This window comes from Pelobates fuscus, chromosome 5 (assembly GCF_036172605.1).
Source record: "Pelobates fuscus isolate aPelFus1 chromosome 5, aPelFus1.pri, whole genome shotgun sequence".
Taxonomy (NCBI): Eukaryota; Metazoa; Chordata; class Amphibia; order Anura; family Pelobatidae; genus Pelobates; species Pelobates fuscus.
In genome coordinates, this window is record NC_086321.1 from 123,022,537 (window position 1) to 123,041,009 (window position 18,473).

Sequence of the window (18,473 nt, forward strand, 5' to 3'; positions counted from 1 at the left end):
CCCGCTGCAGCACCTATCACTCCACTACAACCCCTATCCCCCACAAAAGCCCCAAATGGCAACTTAAGAATCAGCCCCCATACACACAACCCCAAAAGCAGCAAACACACATACAAAAGCACAAGTAGCCTTCACCTACATACAGACGGGAGGAGTCGTAGCCCCAGGGGTTCCCGGGTGCCACGGGGTGGTAGAGGTCAGCGGCAGGCTTCGGTGCAGAGCAGGCGCTCCCGGGGTCGTGACGGGAGGGGTATTGATGTCCGTTACACCCTACCCAGGACTTCTTCTCCTTGTCCTAGATCTCGGAGCCGTTCTGCCTCCTCGCAGGCTGGTCACCGGGTGGGCTCCCCGGTCGGCGAGACAGCAGCGGAAGTTCCTCTTCCTGGACGTCGGGCGATCTGCACTGCAGCCCCCACCGTTCCGGTGTCGGGGGGCTTGGCCGGTGAGTCCAGTGGGTCACTACACTCTAGCGCTTTAGTTACCACACTTCAGGCACTACTCCACTCATTGGGGGCGGGGGGTGACACTAGCGGCATTGGTCAGGTGTGGGCTCCGGGTGCTGTGGCTACGGGCCCTCGGGTTGGGAATTCCACAGGGCCTAGTTCGGGCGGGGACATGGTGGTGCCGCAGGAAGTAGGGGAGACTGGGAGTGAGCGGGCTGAGTTGACTGGGGGTATCCCCGACGCGGCTAGACAGCACGCGTATGTATCTTTTGCGGGCCCGCTGGGGGTTCATTTGAAACAGGACGTAAAGGATAAGATATGGAAGGATGAGTTCTGTGAGATCTTCTCCCTCCTCCCTTTAGAGGACTTTATAGACCTCAAAGAGGAGGATAAGAAGGACGAGAAGAAGGAGGAGGAGGAGAAGAGGAAGCGGTATCGCAAGATTCCGAAGTCCTTTGGTAATTGGTTGAGGGCCTTTTGCGTGCTGGCTAGCGTGCTCGGCGAGAAATCGCCGGGGTTATGCTCCTCTCTGTTTTGCTATTTGGATGGCATTTGGGAAGCGTACCGGACTTACGGGGGGTTGGCGTGGTGGCGGTATGACGAGCAGTTTAGGCAGCGGCTGGCGGCTAACCCGGGTATGCGGTGGGACCAAATGGACCTGCCGCTCTGGATGAAGCTGATGATGGCGCAAAAGGCGCAGCCCTTTCAGAACTCGGCCGGCGCTAGGGGGCAGTCCGCCTCGTCGGCCACCTTACCAAAGGGCTTATGTTGGCTCTATAATGAGGGCCAATGCAAATGGGGGGCCACCTGTCATTTCAAGCACGAGTGCTCCGGCTGCGGAGGCGCTCATGGGCTCAACCGCTGCTTCAAGAAGGGTAAGTCCGGTGGCGCCGGTGCGGCTGTCGCGGCCGGGGGAGGGGGTGCATCCGCTTCCCCTGGGTTTACCCCCAGTGAGGCTAAGCACGATGGAGCCGTGGCTAAGCCGCTACGATAACAGGGCGGATGCCGCTGTGCTCCTGGCGGGTTTTGCGACGGGGTTTTTTATTCCGTTTCAGGAGCGGGAGGGGGGATCGGGGAGGCTGCGCAACCTGAAGTCTGTGGCTGACTTCCCGGACGTGGTTAGGGAGAAGCTGGGCAAAGAAGTCGGGCTGGGCCGCATGGCGGGCCCGTTCGCAGTGCCTCCGCTGGAAGGCCTGCGGATTTCCCCACTTGGGGTGGTTCCCAAGAAGGAGCCGGGTAAATTTAGACTCATTCACCACCTCTCGTACCCGAAAGGGGAGTCAGTGAATGACGGTATTCATAAGGACTTGTGCTCGGTGTCATATGCATCTTTCGACCGGGCGGTCGATCTGGTCCGGCGGGCCGGGCGTGGGGCTCTGATGGCGAAAGTGGACATTGAGGCCGCGTTACGGCTGCTGCCGGTCCACCGGGACTGTCATCACCTACTGGGGTGTTTCTTCGAAGGGGCCTACTTCGTGGACTTGTGCCTGCCCATGGGTTGTTCCATTTCGTGCTCCTATTTTGAGAAATTTAGCACTTTTCTCGAATGGGTGGTACGGGTGGAAGCGGGGAATCGTTTTATTGTGCATTATCTGGATGATTTTCTGTGTGTGGGGCCGGCTGATTCCTTGGATTGCCTGCGCCTGCTGCGGACGGTTGAGTGGGTGGCGGGCCACTTCGGGGTTCCGCTGGCGGCGGATAAAACTGAAGGCCCGACCACGTGTCTGAGTTTCCTGGGTCTGGAGATTGACTCTGGGTTGGGCGAATGTCGGCTGCCCCGGGATAAGCTGGACAGGCTTCGAGGGGCGGTGGCTGCTGTGGCCGGGGCGCGCAAGGTTACTCTGCGGCAGCTCCAGTCTTTGATTGGGCTGCTTAATTTTGCGTGTCGGGTCATTCCGATGGGAAGGGTCTTCAGTCGCAGTTTGTCGCCCGCTACCGCGGGGGTTCGGTCCCCGCACCATTTCATCCGGGTGTCGGCGGCCATGAGAGCGGATTTGGGCATTTGGGATGCCTTCTTGCGGGACTTTAATGGGACGGTGTTGTTCCGACAGGAGGGCCAGTCGTCAGCCGAGCTTGAGCTTTTCACGGATGCATCGGGCAGCGTGGGCTTTGGGGCATATTTTGGGGGCTACTGGTGTGCGGAGAGGTGGCCGGACTCTTGGGGTTCGAGCCCTCTTATGCGCAACTTGGCTTTCCTTGAGTTGTTCCCGTTGGTCGTTGCGATGGCACTGTGGGGCGACAGGCTGCGCGATCGGAAAGTGGTCTTTTTCTCGGATAACATGGCAGTGGTTCACGCGGTGAATCGTCAGTCTGCGGCCTCGAGGCCGGTGGTTAAGCTGCTTAGGCGACTGGTATTGCTGTGTATGTCTCGGAATGTTGTTTTTCGCGCGCGCCATGTTCCCGGCTATTTGAATGAGGTGGCTGATGCTCTGTCTCGTTTTCAGTGGTCCCGATTCTGGCTGGTGGCGCCGGGGGCATCGAAGGAAGGGCAGGCTTGCCCGGACGAGATTTGGCAGCTGGGCGCATCCTGCTTGGAGGACTTGTGAAGGCTTCTCTGGCACCGGCCACTTGGGCCTCGTACAGTAAGGTTTGGGGCTTGTGGGAGCGGTCGCTGGACGGGTTGGCCATGGACAACGGGGATGCCCTGCGGGATGCTTTCCTGTGGTACACCTGTCAGTTGCTGCCAAAAGGGGCGTCGCCTGCCATGGTAGACAGGTCCATGGCGGCGATGGCATTTTGGTTTAGGTGGCACGGGAAGGAGGACTTTACCAAGACCTTCGTCATCAGGCAAGCCCTGAAGGGTTATCGCAAGGGACGCAGGTCGCCGGATACCAGGCGCCCGGTGTCGGTTCGGCTACTGGGGGATTTGGTGGGCTTATTGCCTGAGATCTGTTTCGATGGGTTCGAGGCTTCGCTGTTCAAGGTGGCGTTTATTTTGGCGTTTTTTGGGGCATTCCGAATTGGGGAATTGGTGAGCGCTAATAAGATGGTGCAGGGGTGCCTGCAATTTTCGGGGGTTCGTGTCGTGGATAGGAAGGTGGTGGTGCACCTTGGCAGATCCAAAACGGACGTCCGCGGCGTGGGCCGGGACGTGGCGCTGGGGGCCTTGCCGGGCTCGGCTTTGTGCCCGTTGGCTGCTACGGCAGAGTACCTGGCGCGGAGGCCAGCGATGGGGGGTTCCTTGTTGGTGCATGCCGACGGATCGTCCCTCTCTCGGTTCCAGTTCACGAAAGTTTTTCGGTTGGGCTTGGGCAAGTTAGGGCTTCGTGCTGAACGATTTGGAACGCACTCGTTCCGTATTGGGGCGGCCACGGAGGCGGCTCGGTTGGGGTTGGGGGACGAGGTGGTGAAGCGGATCGGGAGGTGGGAATCGGTAAGATTCCGTTCCTATGTCCGGTTGGGTCTGTTGGAGTAATGGACTTGGGGACCGTTTTATGCAAAAAAAAAAAAAAAATGGGAATAATAGACTTGTAACTGGCTGTACTGAAATGGTTCACTGTGTTGTTTGGGCTGGGGCGGGGGTCTCTGTCGGACTTCCCTCATCATTTGTTTTTCCCCCCAGGGCGTGAGGCATGGATCGTGGGCCATTCGTTTGTCTTCTGGGCTGGGAGGAGGGCCGCAGCTCGAGCGCAAGGCCAGCAGCTGGGTTTTCCGAGAGGCCAGTTGGCAGTTCGCTGGTTTGGGTATCGGGGTTTTTGCTGGGGGGATGTTTGTGGTAAACTGTTTGGGATGCTGGCAGCGGGATGCACGCCAGACTTACTGGTCCTACATATTGGGGGTAATGACCTGGGCCTTACGCCGCAACGCCGGCTTGTGAAGTGGATGAAGCAGGACATCAATAAGTTGAGGGGCCTGCTTCAAGGGGTCATGTTGGTCTGGTCGGAGATTGTCCCGAGGCGCCGGTGGCGGCACGCTCGGGATCCGGTGGCTATGGATAGGTGCAGGAAGAAAGTGAATAGCTTGATGGCAAGCTTTGTCCGGAAGGTAGGGGGTGTGGTGGTAAGGCACCTTGAGCTGGAGGAAGGGTTGCCGGGATACTACCGCTCGGATGGTGTTCACCTCTCGGATGTGGGTTTGGACCTGCTCAACTTGGGTTGGCAGGATGGTATACGGATGGCTCTGTTTCTTCGGGGTGGCGGAGCTCAGACAGCTTAAGGGGTCAAGGTCTGAGCTTGTGGCGGGACGGGGAGCTGAAGGAGAGGAAATAGGCTCCCCTGGATGAACGTGAGGTGGAATAAACAGATTGTGGTCATCGGTGGTTGAGAGGTTTCGAGTCCTGGAGGTGGCTCAGAACCTGGTGGGGCAGGGGTATCCGGGTATACCCCTGCCGTGGTTAATGGATGGTTGGCACTTTGGAATGTTGGTGTATGTTATAAATATGTATATGTGTTATTATATGGGGGTCATTGCCTTTTGTATGGTAGCCGAAGGAACAGGATGCGAGGGGGCGGAGTATGGGGGGCAATGACCCATGTTTATCTGTTAATTTATTATCGTTATTATTATTATTATTATTATTAATATTATTATTAATTATTGGTTAATAAAGCTGTGGCCAAATTTCCCCATATTACTTAGTGTCTGTGTGTTATTGGGTTAGGATATGGGGGTGGTTTGTCCTGGATTCCGACTGCCCAAATGGCGACTATACACCTGTCATGTAGCCCCATGTAGCTAGAGCGCAGCTAAGCGGAAAAAGGCCTTGACAGGGGTTAGGAGGCGGGCTTAGGAGGAAGTAAGCAAGGGTTGGAATTATGGGTAAGTGGGATTGGCTATTTAAATGAGCAGCCATTTTAGGTGAGTCATTCTAACTTTCTACCTGGTTGAGTTTGTCCCACCCACCCTCCCTTTGTTTGTTATGTGTTTATTTAACCCGTTTCTTTCACAGCGGCGGGACGGGGAGCTGAAGGAGAGGAAATAGGCTCCCCTGGATGAACGTGAGGTGGAATAAACAGATTGTGGTCATCGGTGGTTGAGAGGTTTCGAGTCCTGGAGGTGGCTCAGAACCTGGTGGGGCAGGGGTATCCGGGTATACCCCTGCCGTGGTTAATGGATGGTTGGCACTTTGGAATGTTGGTGTATGTTATAAATATGTATATGTGTTATTATATGGGGGTCATTGCCTTTTGTATGGTAGCCGAAGGAACAGGATGCGAGGGGGCGGAGTATGGGGGGCAATGACCCATGTTTATCTGTTAATTTATTATCGTTATTATTATTATTATTATTAATATTATTATTAATTATTGGTTGTCCACACATTTCCCCATATTACTTAGTGTCTGTGTGTTATTGGGTTAGGATATGGGGGTGGTTTGTCCTGGATTCCGACTGCCCAAATGGCGACTATACACCTGTCAAGATTTTTGAGATTAATTACACATTTATTGTAGTTTAAAGACACATTACTGGGAGCATTTTTGCTGTGGAGCTCTGTTATACACTAAGACACAACAACAATATAGAGCACCTAGAAAAGAGGGTCATTAGGACAGAATAGAGAAACAGGTGGATTTGGGCCCCAAAAACATGAGCACCATGTCTAATTGCTATATTTTCTTTTTTGGCCTGGTGTATTTGATACTGCTTTCGCTATCGCATGTGCGCTACATGTCTCTTTCCGATTTAGAATGTAGGCAAGAATTTTGAAATTTCCCCCCAATAATAAAAGCATTCAAAAAGAGCCTAGGGACTCTTAGCCTCTCCATAGGCACTGTTACATAAAAGTTTTTCCCCCATAAGGGGAATATGCAGAGCCAACTGCAGTGTCCTACATATGTATATTTCTCACACTATATGCAGTTTGTATTGTTTGCACATGTTTTTAACATTTTAATATAAATGAGTGGTGTTGCAGGATTTCTTATGAAATACAAAAATACTCCAAAATTGTATACACACATTACATGAATAAAGAAAGAGACAATAATCTAGTCAGTGATCATCAATTTCTTCCACTTATGCATGTATTTATCATAGCTCTGATTGTCTACAATTTGTGAGAAAGGCGAACTAAGCACATCTTTGTATCCATTTGGGATATATAAAGATACATTTTGCACTTCCTTGTCTATTTGAATATTGGAAGAATTCCTTGTAAATGCCTGAGAGGAACACGTATGCCTGTATGAAACAGATTGAGCGAAACCTCCGGTCACATTTACCGCATGGGAGAGAGCTGTCACTGTGCATGATTTTAACATAAAATAACGAGGATGCGTTGGAAAGAAATTGAATTAAGGCCAATTAAACTGTAAAGCCATCCCATGCTATGAGTATACATTATTCATCGTCTTCACATTGAGGTTGCAGGGTATTCATATTTCAGAATACGAGAAACTGCACATGGTGAGACAAGTCGGAACTTATACAGCAGTGCAATAAAAATGCATAAAAATGAAAAGCTATTTTTGCATCAGTGTAGACTGAAAAATTAAATAAAATTCAAATAAGTGTGAAATTCACAGTATTCGAGAAAAGGGACAAAAATACATAATTCTGCTCAAGGACCTAATGATATTACAGCTTTTCAGAAATACACAAATGTTACTGTAGCGGCACCCCGGTGTAGTAGGGGTTTACGCCGCTGAGAAGGTGTCCTTTCCCCCAAGATGAAGTCAGCTATAACAAAACACGTTCCCAGAGAATACGAATCAGCATCATAAATATCCCCTCCAAGCACGAGACGAGACTCTGTGTTGAGGGTCAAAAGTAGGAATAATCTTTATTCTGCAACTCGGGCTTTTATGCCGTACAACAACTCCTCCCCGTATCCGGAGGAGATAATACATTTACAGTGGGAATCCCTCCCACTGTACCGGGCAGAATATTTCACAGTTATTTATAAGTTTAATAACACACACAAAGTGCAACGGAAATACAATGTACTACGTGTATTAGAGAACGGAGATCTAGGGGAACAATATACGTGAAAATCCCCTAAATCGGTTGGGCCGTTCGCTAGATACACGTTTGCACCATTTACTCTGGAACCACATAATATAAACGCATGAGCGTAAGTTACCGGTAAGGTGGAGATTCATCGTGTGGAAAGTTTGTGAGTGTTCGGTCATTAGTTCGTGCGGTCAAAATGGCCGCGACCCATTGTTCTCCCCACGTGGCTGCGTATACCGAACAGATCCAGAGAAGTCCATGATAATCCAGGTAAAAACAGGCAATTCTCCGAGATGGTATCGGTTACTCCCAAAAGGGGTCTGTCACAGTTACCAAATATTTTTTTTTATTTTTTAAATTGGACATTTTTAAATCTAGGCTACAGTGCCGTGAAGCTTCATCCTCCCCACAATTCTTAGAGAGCTGTTCGACCAAAGGATAGTGTAATAATCTAAGTCATTCTAAATGATACCAAGGCAAGGTTGTGACATGTTAACCAGATGGCACGTGGAGAGCAACTTGTTAATGACAAACATGTAATGAGTTATCTGGACTAATATTTTGTTTTTTAGTTTTGGTAAGTTTGCACAGACCTTTTCTTCAATGTAGAATGTAACTACTCTATTTAGTATCATGTAGCTATGGTTTGTAGGGCTATCTTCGGGTCCTAACCCCTTAAAGGAAAAAAAAATTCAATGCCATCACCATAACTTGTGCCTTAACGGCCATATAATGACATGGAATTTTTTTTTTTAAATTCATATTATCAGCTGTGCAGAAACTTGAAGTAGGACAGTCAATGCCAGGATATGGTCCTTAAGGTCAAAATTGTGATAGCATGCATAACAATGGCTTCTCAAGCGGTTATTATTTCAATTAATTCCAAATGAGGAGAGTAGATGCAACAGAGAAGGTGAAATGCAGTATTACTGAAATGCTAGATGACGAAGAAACCAGCGACATGTGTCTTTGCTTGCTTCCAATATCATAGACAGTCTCCGCAGACGAGACGAGACGAGGAATGACGTGAAAATTAAGTCTAATTCCAGTAAATGAATCCATTTAAATTCTACTTACAGAGATGACATTTAAAGCATTCATGATTCTGAATATATTTTTTATACAGTGGTACATTAGAGGATATACACATAGTAATAGTGGTATATCAGATGACACACGGCTAGTAAACTTTAAAATGTATAGATACAATTTTGCCATAATTTTAAAGCTATAAATATTACCTATTTCAGTGAACTACAAGCACATATGTCAACGCACTTCCAAAATTGACACCATACAATCCTAAAATAATAAAATAGGAACATAGCACAGTAGATCATATGATCTACACATCTGGCATTGATTTAGCTAGCTCAATACATATATTTTATTTTTTTAACAAAAACTTTGTCATCCAAGAAAGGTTTAGAATGATGAGTTCAGATTCAACTTTTATATTGTGGGAATTGTCTCAAAGAAACATGTTTTGTGAGATGTCTATTCAGCCTCCAAGGACTCTTATGGCTCTAGCCAGAAGCAACGCTATAAATACCATGTATCATAGTGCTAGCAAGTGTCCTTACGATGACATTGGGAAAAGTATGATAAGGGAAGGACTATCAACTTTTTGCTTCCTTTTCCAGTCCTTCCATGAGTCAGACATTACATTACTTGTAGTTTAACCGCAGGTGGAAAAGTATAGACAAAATTCATCAGATTTGGAAGGGGAAGGAGTTCAAATGAACGTTATGCAAATTTTCACTTTGCTGAAATCGCTCCCATATTCATTGAATACACTATACATTACAAAGAGATGTATTCAATGTAAAATATAAAGATGTACTCACTTTTCCTCCAGAGCCGCTTTGTGGGTGACGCTCTTCATGTAATACCCACCTCCGGGCTGTGCGACGCTCCTACTATCTGCTCCGCCTTGTCATTTCTTTGATTTTCCCTACTTGGGACACATTCCCAACAAGGCAAAATCTCATAATGTCACGGCCTTCCTACACTTCTTAGTCAGCACTAGCAGCACCGACTAGGGATTTTCATAGCAACCCATCCAATCAAAGACAAGAAAGTATTTTATGCCAAAGGAGGGAGGACGGACTTTTAGTAGCAAGCACTTAATACAATAAGATACTGTATTGAGACATGTTTGACTTGGGATTTTAAAGTTTGTATAATTGTACGTGTTAAGATGACATTAAATCATGTTTATCAAGAGAACCAAGCATGATATATACCCATGTAGTAACATTTCAAAAGTGTAGACATTCTACAAAAGTATATAATAAACCATAAAAAACACATTTAAGCTTATTTTCATTAAACTCAAATTGTGCAAATGGGGATCCTTATTGAAACATGCAAGATTTTTACAAGATGGTAGAATAATCTTTGCACAAAGCTATTTGCAAGAATTAGCCTTGCTACACAATAAACAAGTGACCTATAAGTGAATTAGGCCTCCCAACAATTTTAAACTTTAGGGTCTTGTCCCGTCGTACCGCCTTTGCACCCTGATGAACGGTCCTCAAAAAGCGTAACTCAAGCGCATCATTAGGTGCACTCACACTATAAGTAGGGCACTAGGACCCTACAGAGAGTGCTGAAACAGCACTCTTTTCATGGGTTGCCCTTGGTGAGCCGGGCTGCTAAGTTGGCAGGCAGCCCGGTGTGCATTCACATCAGATTGAACTGCCAATTCTTCAGGTGGAACTGTCCCTTTCTGAGCAGTCCCCTTTCTTAGCGCCCCCCTTCAAGTCTGTATTTCACATCACTGACTTGTCCACATTTGCCCCCATACTAATGTGTGGGGGGGTATAGTGAACCATGCACAGATATGCCAAAATATTTTAGCCGCAAAGATAAAACCAGATACTAACTCGGGAGAACAGCCAAATACAATAATGCTTAATATCAATACTCGGGAAGCAGGAGTGGGGGGGACTACAAATACATTATTTACATTCAATTACACAGCCATCAAGCTATTGCCATTTTAGTGTTATCTGTCAAACTGCTTTAGACCAGTTGGGGACTGCCTGTGTCCTGATGGGTCTTTGCTGTATTTGGTCTATGGAGCAGGAGAAGTTAAATGAAATGTAAGCATTTAATTCACTGGCTTATAGCATCAGTTGAGTGCTCTCAACCTACAAATGAGTTCCGTGAGTAGCTGCAGTCAACAAGCTGGCTTCTTCAACACTGAGAAGAGTGAATGCAGCATGGGTGCCCAGTGGGACCTCGGTAAGTATCAAACCAAGCTAAAATGGTTTGACAGATTATGCTGGGATGGCACCAGGGCACGTGGTGGTTTTGGTGTTTGTAGTGTTCCTTTAAATATCCATTGGTGTACACAGCGGTAAGTATATTATTGTTATGCATTACTAAGTCAATTTCATCTGTTCTTTTTATATTTTCAAAAAAAATATATATATTATTTACATCTTATAACTGGTAACATGTTCACAAACCTCCAGGGCTTCTGTTAGGGTCATTGTCAGGTCCACTGTAAGAGTAATCTCTGCTTTCTTGGTCTCCTCCACCATATTCACCTCCACTTGGAGCCATTCTTGATTCTTGTTGTTTATGAGAAGTTGGAGGGTAATTGCCTCTTCCAGTAGCAGTAGTTGATTCATTGCCTGGTTACATAGAATTTTATGATGATTAAATCCTCTACAATGCAGAATTACAAAGTAAAAATGAGCATATGCAGATGAGACATATATCAGTAAATAATTAGACAGTGAAGGCTGACTGAATGACATGTTAAATACAGGAATAACGTCTACACTCTGTTTATACTTTATTTTTTTAATCAGTGTATCAGTGTCAGAAACAATAATACAATAATGCTCTGATAAAGATTACAGTTTTTAATTTTCTAAATGCATTAGTTAAAAGGGTAATCCAGATGTGGGCCTATGCTTACTGTATCTAGAAGTGTTTCAGCCACACTTCAATGACAAAGCCCAAATATGACAACAATGAAGTCTAGTAGAGCAGAAAGAAATTAAAATAAGTTTAATCAAATATATCAAAATGGAATAAAACGTGATTGAATAAAGCTAGTATTCCCTAGAGAGATGGCATGGACATTTTGGTAGACTGGTTCATTACTAGGTGGAGAAAAGCTGAAACCAGACCAAAAATGTTCAGACACCCTAACATGGCACCCGGGATGGGCACAGCTGTGGCAGACAAAGCTTACATACCATAGTTTGACGTATTGATAATACTCAGTTTGTTACAATTGTTGCATAAACGCATAACTTAAATGGTTACTCCAAATATTATAACCACTACAGCCCACTCTAATAGTTATGATGTGAGCAATACCCTGGCCACATTTCTTGGTAATGGGGCAAACCAATGGCAATGGGTTACCCTGTTACCTGATCCTATTGGACACCTGGTCTTCTTTAAGGCTACCTGCATCATGCATGCAGATTCTGCAGAGCTAGATGACGTTTCAGTCCTCTCTCAGCTAAAGATTCTGTACGTATGAATTGCACAGAAATGCCATCAGTCAGTCCGGAACTCTAGTTCCGGTTGGCTGATGATAGGCAAGTGACAAGTCAGACTAAAAACGAGTAACATTTGGCATAACATGTTCAATACACATTAAAAAAATATTATTTTAGTCTTGTTCCACAGCAGCTGGAGTGTGTATCCTAACACTCTGGCGGACTTGGAATGTAACTCCCACCACACTCAAACAATCACACATGCAGATGAGATGACAAAAACAACATAGAATGACACACACACAGACTGTCAGAGATTGAAAAGCACTGACTGAGAAATACACGTATAGCACAGATTGTCATGGAGGTACAGAACAGCATTTATTATCTAAGTCCTGCTAGTGAGAAGTTGATAACTCAAGTATGATTGAATATGTTTCATCAAATAATTCACAGGAATTAGATCACCCAGGGAATTACAGCATCCTAATAAATATAAAAATATACACATATATATGTCTCTAACTAAACAGTGCTGATGGTTCTGACAACCAAAATGCATAAGCGTACTAAATTGCCCCTCTACCTCATTAAAACGAATCCCACACGTTTGATAAGGGATTCAATATGAAGGAGTTAAGAGGTAAATGGACTTTCACAATAATTAATCAATCAATCATAGGATAACAAGATTACTAACTGTATCTAACTTACCCTGTTCTCAAAAAATCTCCATGGCACATTTAATTAAACGAAGACAGGTGTTTTACCCGTCTCAATTAATTCCCAATTTTACATGCAAGAGTATTGTGTAATGAGAAGAGCATAATACGTTTATCTAGAAAGACACCCTTTGGATGTAAAGAACATTATTAGTGCAGACACCCATTATTAAAAATAGAAAATAAACTGTAATACGTATATAAAAGAAAATCACAAATTATAAGATATTTTATTTATAATTTTTAAATTGTTTTCGAGTAGCTATCATCACCAGCCCTTACAAATTCCGGTTTTACATGTATAACATTTATTGGGCAGAAGACAATAAGTGGACATGGATGTTTCTAAGTGGATCATGGAGGCTTGTGAGAAAGAAAACACGTAACTCTAGGCACTATCAAACACAAGTGATCCTTGTGAGTTGTTAAACGGCTTATTTCTTAGATATACTGGATTAATTAATAAACTGAGTATTCAAAAAGAATTTCAAATTCAAGTCAAGATTAGTCGAACTAAAAGCATAGATGACCTAAAGAATTTTTCCAGGTAAGCTTTTTTGACCTTAAGTATGAAATTCACTTGGAATCACTGCCAATACTCGCTCTGATGAACAACCCTGGTAATATGGGTGAGGTACCATACAGAATATATATGATTTTTGTATTTTAAGTGTACCATATACCACTTTATTCTTTTTATACATTGTCCTGGTTTGAGATTTTATTTACATGTACGGGGCCAGTTCCCGTGAGACTATCCCTTAAAATTTTGCCAAAAAAAGATACGTTTATTTATTTTGTTCTTTCAATTTATTTTTCTTTAACATTTTCATTTTTTTCTCTCCATATTCTGTCAAATGGTATAATATAGACACGGTATATTCACTGTGCATTATTATAATTGTTATTTTTTTTCCCATTACCAGCTAATATTTTCCCATGATGCTTTACAAGTCTTGATGCTGTTCTGACTCTAAGACATAGAGATTTTACACAGAGCTTATAGATGTTAGCAGAGCATCATGGGAGCTGTGGGTCTACAATAGCTGTTTACCTGTCGGCTAACCCTGATTTAATGATTTAATTTTCATGCCTATTATTTGTGATTCTGGCTTCCAATCGGCTATTGCAGGCATGTTTATTATCTGGAATTTGGAACTTCTGTTGCAATTCATTTCAGATGCATTGAAGCAATTTTGAACAACAGGTAAATGTTTTGCTTATATTTAAAAGCCCATTGAATACGCCTGAGGAAGTGAGCCAGTATTGCTTTTTAATTTCCAAAAGACTCTTTTGTAGAGAGCAAAAAAATGTTGTGAGCGACTAACTCCTTTCATTTATTTACAAAGGAACGTATAATAAATTGCTTCTGTTTGAAAGGCATTATAATCTTCTTCATGTCAATGGCAAATTGTATCTAAACCAGGTTACCATGGCAATAGCAGAGATTGTGAGTCCTGGAAGCCTTGCATTGCCATGTATGAATTAATTATTTCCCTTCAACAATTGATAAAATTAAATGTTGTTGTTATTGGACTGTACAAGTTTAATTTGCCTCTCTCTTACCATATGAATCTTGGTCTGGCTGTGTAGTAACTTCGGCTTGAGCTGTAATATAAATACACATCTATTAGTGCTACACATATACAGAATAATTCATTACGTACCAATGACAGGGAAGCTGTCAATCACAATACATTATATAAAGTCCATCGTCCAAAACGGAATACCTAATATTCTATTTGGGCCCCCTAACACATGCACACACACATCAAGCAAATGTGAAGACATTGGGCCTGTTGTGCAGGGATTATTGAATACCTGTGAGCAAAAGCCCCCAAAACATGGATTTATGAGGACATTTCTCACATAGTAGAATTTTAGAAAAAGGTATATAATGCCCAGTTTTGTACTGCATGGAACAGTACCAGTTCTTAAATAATGTGCAGCAGCTTTATCCACATAAACGTAATACTAGCATAGTAAGAGCGGAATAATATATATTTTTTATATATATAGAATTTCTTTAAGAAAGAAGCCTTATTTGAACTTATCACGTTCTAAACAGCTACTGTTTATCTTTCTGAAATTCTATGGATTTCTCCAATCCTTACCTTTCTATACTTTTCTCACATTTCCTTGGTGATAGCTGTACTAAAATAAAGGTTCAAATTCATTTTTTTTTTTGTCACCTCGGCTTTGATTGCGGGGATAACGTTTCTGCTCTGGAGCTGGAACATCTGATGCAGCTGGTTCGTTGGTTTTCTGGGGTTTTGATTTAGACACAGGCATCGGTTGAGGCAGGACATGCTTTGGGAAGCCTTTGAAAAACCACGCCCCTGATCTCTTCCACACCTAGATAATTCAGGGGAACAAAATCTGGAGTTCAGAAAAAGTAATTAAATCTGGGAAGGATGCAGGCTGGCTGTAGATTTTATAGTTCAGGCAGAGTAAGGACAGAGGATAGAGGACTTTACAACTTGAGGAGGATTACGATAAACAGTGAAGCCTGAGGAGAATAATGACGGAAGGATTGTGTACTTCTTTGTGTGTAACTGTGTCAATGTGTGTTGCAGTGGTGTATCTGTCGATATGTGTAGTAGTGGCAATCTGTGTGAATTGGACAGTTTGTAACTTTGTGTGGATCTGTGTCTGCCTGGTAGCATTTATTTTTGGCGTCTACTCATGTGTATCTATGTGTCTGTCTTACAGTGTCTGTATGTTTCTGGGCCTGTGCTCAATTGTATATCTATGTAGCTGTGTGTCTGAGAATGCATATCTATCTGTGATGTGTCAAATGTTTAAGTGTTACACATATATTTAGTTTTTTATTTTTCTAAAAAAAATATCTGCAGTAAAAACTTATTTTCCAAGCACACATGAACTCTGTGTGTGATGTACACCTCTAATATGTATTTTAGCTACCATGGCTATCCACAGAATCAGAAAAAATAATTTCATGTCTCTACCAACACTGATATCTTGCCTGTGGTTTATTATACTCAGCTACCTAAAGGTGATTATTTAATGGTGTGATTTATAACTACTATTTAAGAACTTGGAAGATCTGTTTTTGCAAATTTGAACAACTTAGAAAGAAAAGTAATTGTGACCAATCATAGGTGCATGGTACCTAGACTTCATGTACACCATCCCAGTCAAGCAATACTGACCTCTCTTTGTTCGCTGCATATTTTGCACAGCCAGATGGAGTGAGGGCGGCTGTTGGTCTCCACGCCACACTTTGTGCAAGCATTCTGTAAATAAAACCATGAAACTCCATGATATAGTCTCAAACATACCTAGAGTGGAAAGGGTATCTGAAGAATAAACAGGAGAGCTAAACAGAGATCCAGCATTATTGGTTTTTTTAGAGGTAATATGGTATTACAAAAAGTACAACTAAGTAGATGAGATCTTCCCTTAGATATTTAGCAAGTTTACATTTTGTGAAGTTATCACCACTTCCCTTTCACCCAGCAGAACTCTGTCAGTCTACAGTTTCTGATTTTCCATGATATGTCACATTTAGCTACTCTACAGAACTGTGGACTATGACTTTGATTCAAAGCGGCTTTGTCACCGTCTCTCCAAAATGAGTATTTTATGTAGATAACAGCTTTATGAAATACACACATAACTGTGTTGGAATTTCACTGAAATTCCAATACAGTAACAAGTTATACTAAGACAAAAGTCAGAGGTACCGCCATCACTATTAACGGCTGTAGGGAGAATACGATAGATCTCTCTGGATCCTCCAGAGACCTCAGTGTTGTAGTCTTGCAGTACAATGTAGTTCAAGGCCCATGAAGTGAGCTACAAAGATAGATGCCAAAAGGGAAAATCACATATTCTGTGCTATGCCAAACTGGGGACATTGTACAGCGCTATGGAACTTGTCCCATTGTACAGCGCTATGGAGCTTGTCCCATTGTACAGCGCTATGGAGCTTGTCCCATTGTACAGCGCTATGGAGCTTGTCCCATTGTACAGCGCTATGGAACTTGTTGGCACTTTATAATTACTACTACTACTACTACTAATAATAATAATAATAATAATAATAATAATAATAATTAAACAACTCCCCAAGGGAAGTGTAACAACTATTCAGCAGATATGTACTAATGTATGGTGGTGCAATATTATTGAACATGTATTGAATTTGCTCATTATTACACTGGGTTGTTGGGTGATCGGCAGGAAGGGAAGAAATAGCTTCTGCCTGCTGATCGGCACACTATAAAGTCGGCAGGCACAGGAGGGGAGGGGGGACTGGGACACATGGAGGGGAGAGGAGGGGAGTAGGGACTGAGACACATGGAGAAGAGAGGGGACTGAGACACATTGTTGGAAGAGGAGGAGAGGGGGGACTTTGACAAATTGAAGGGAGGGGGGACTAAGACACATGGAGGGGCGGAGCTGAACAGCCGCGGCAAACGGACGCATACCGCTGGAGCTCCGTGCTAACACCGGAGAAATCAAGCTTCAACACAGACAAAATCACCCCCACTGATCGCTGACCACACACAAGAACCCCTCAAGCTTCATGGGTCGCAAGAACAAGAAACAGCCGCCGGGCAAACCAGCCCCAGGACTCACAATAGGGGACATGTGGCGGCAAGCATGCGGCCCGAGCGAAGCCAATATGGCGGCACTCCATGGAGGCTGCACGGACTTCTCAGACGACTATTCAGAGGAAGCAGATGAGGAATACCTCAGAACACCAAACCCAAAACCGAAGGCAAAACAAAGCAAACCCAGGTCCGACCCTGACGCCGACCTAGTAACCACCGGGGTGTTAAAAACCCTACTAGTGGATCTGCAGAAGGGGAGAGCTGCAGGGCTTGACAGGCCGTATAACCGTGCTGGAGGCCTCCTCTCAAGACCACCAGCGCACCATCGCCACACTGCAGAGAGGCATGCAGGACTTGAGCCACAAAAACATGCTGCTTGAATGGCGCCTAGACGCTCAGGAGGACACAAGAAGGAGGCATAACATAAAGGTCAGGGGGATTCCGGAGGAGCTGCCAGAAGCAGAACTACCGCGCACAATCAAACGCCTTCTGGCTAAACTACTACCCCCAGGTCAAACCAAACCCATCGTACCCATGGACCTTTTCCGAATCCCGAAACCCGCTAGGGCTCCGGACTCAGCCACAAGGGACACTATACTCACTTTTAAAAATGGCTTGGACAAAACGGCGGTCCTCACCGCCCTCCGGGGAAAAACCCCCATACAATTTGAGAACGCACAGTTAACCTTCTACAGAGATCTCTCAAGCGGAACCATGACGTAGCATAGGTCACTCCGACCCCTCACCGCCACACTTCAGCAACACAAAATTCCATACCGCTGGCGCCCCCCCTCCCCCACACACTCCTTGTGCAGCAGGGTGAGACAACACACCAAATTCATGAAGCACAGGACGCAGCGGAACTATTACAGGCCTTGGGCCTATCCCGGGAATCACCCCCTCCAGCGGGCCCCCGAGCCCCCACTACACTAGCCCACAGCTGGGACCCGGTGAATATTGCTCCATTCATACCTCGAAACAACACACCGGTCACCTACGCAGCGGTCACCACCTAAGCGGAATCGAGGAGCTCGTGCTTTAGCCCCGTCATCACCGCCACTTCACTATTCCGGACGATTGCACCCGCCCTCTCTGGATGTCCTGCGGCCCCCGGGAACCGGACGACCATCACATCACCCCCCGAAATGGACTCCTGCTCCCTCCGGACGTAAGAGGAACTAACTGACTGCGGAGCTTAGTCTCCCTCGTGGACAGTTACTCACTATGCTCTAACCCGACCTCCAACACTATGCCTCAGATGACATCGATACTTAAGGACAACACTTGTTTTTCCGTTACAGTTGAAAGTAACACATAGTTTATCATTCATTACGTTACCATTTTATTTAACTCTGTTATGTATTG

General features: G+C 44.8%; 1 protein-coding gene across 2 annotated transcripts in view; it reads right to left on the bottom strand.

Moving 5' to 3' along the window:
• Positions 1-18,473, bottom strand: part of RPH3A (rabphilin 3A) — a 231,665-nt gene that overhangs the window by 30,762 nt on the left and 182,430 nt on the right. For both annotated transcript variants that reach the window (XM_063454214.1, XM_063454213.1), the window contains 4 exons: positions 15,702-15,785; positions 14,721-14,883; positions 14,095-14,136; positions 10,814-10,981 (listed from right to left, as the gene is read on the bottom strand). In XM_063454214.1, the coding sequence (XP_063310284.1) occupies positions 10,814-10,981; positions 14,095-14,136; positions 14,721-14,883; positions 15,702-15,785 (457 nt within the window). The remainder of the gene's footprint in view (positions 1-10,813; positions 10,982-14,094; positions 14,137-14,720; positions 14,884-15,701; positions 15,786-18,473) is intronic.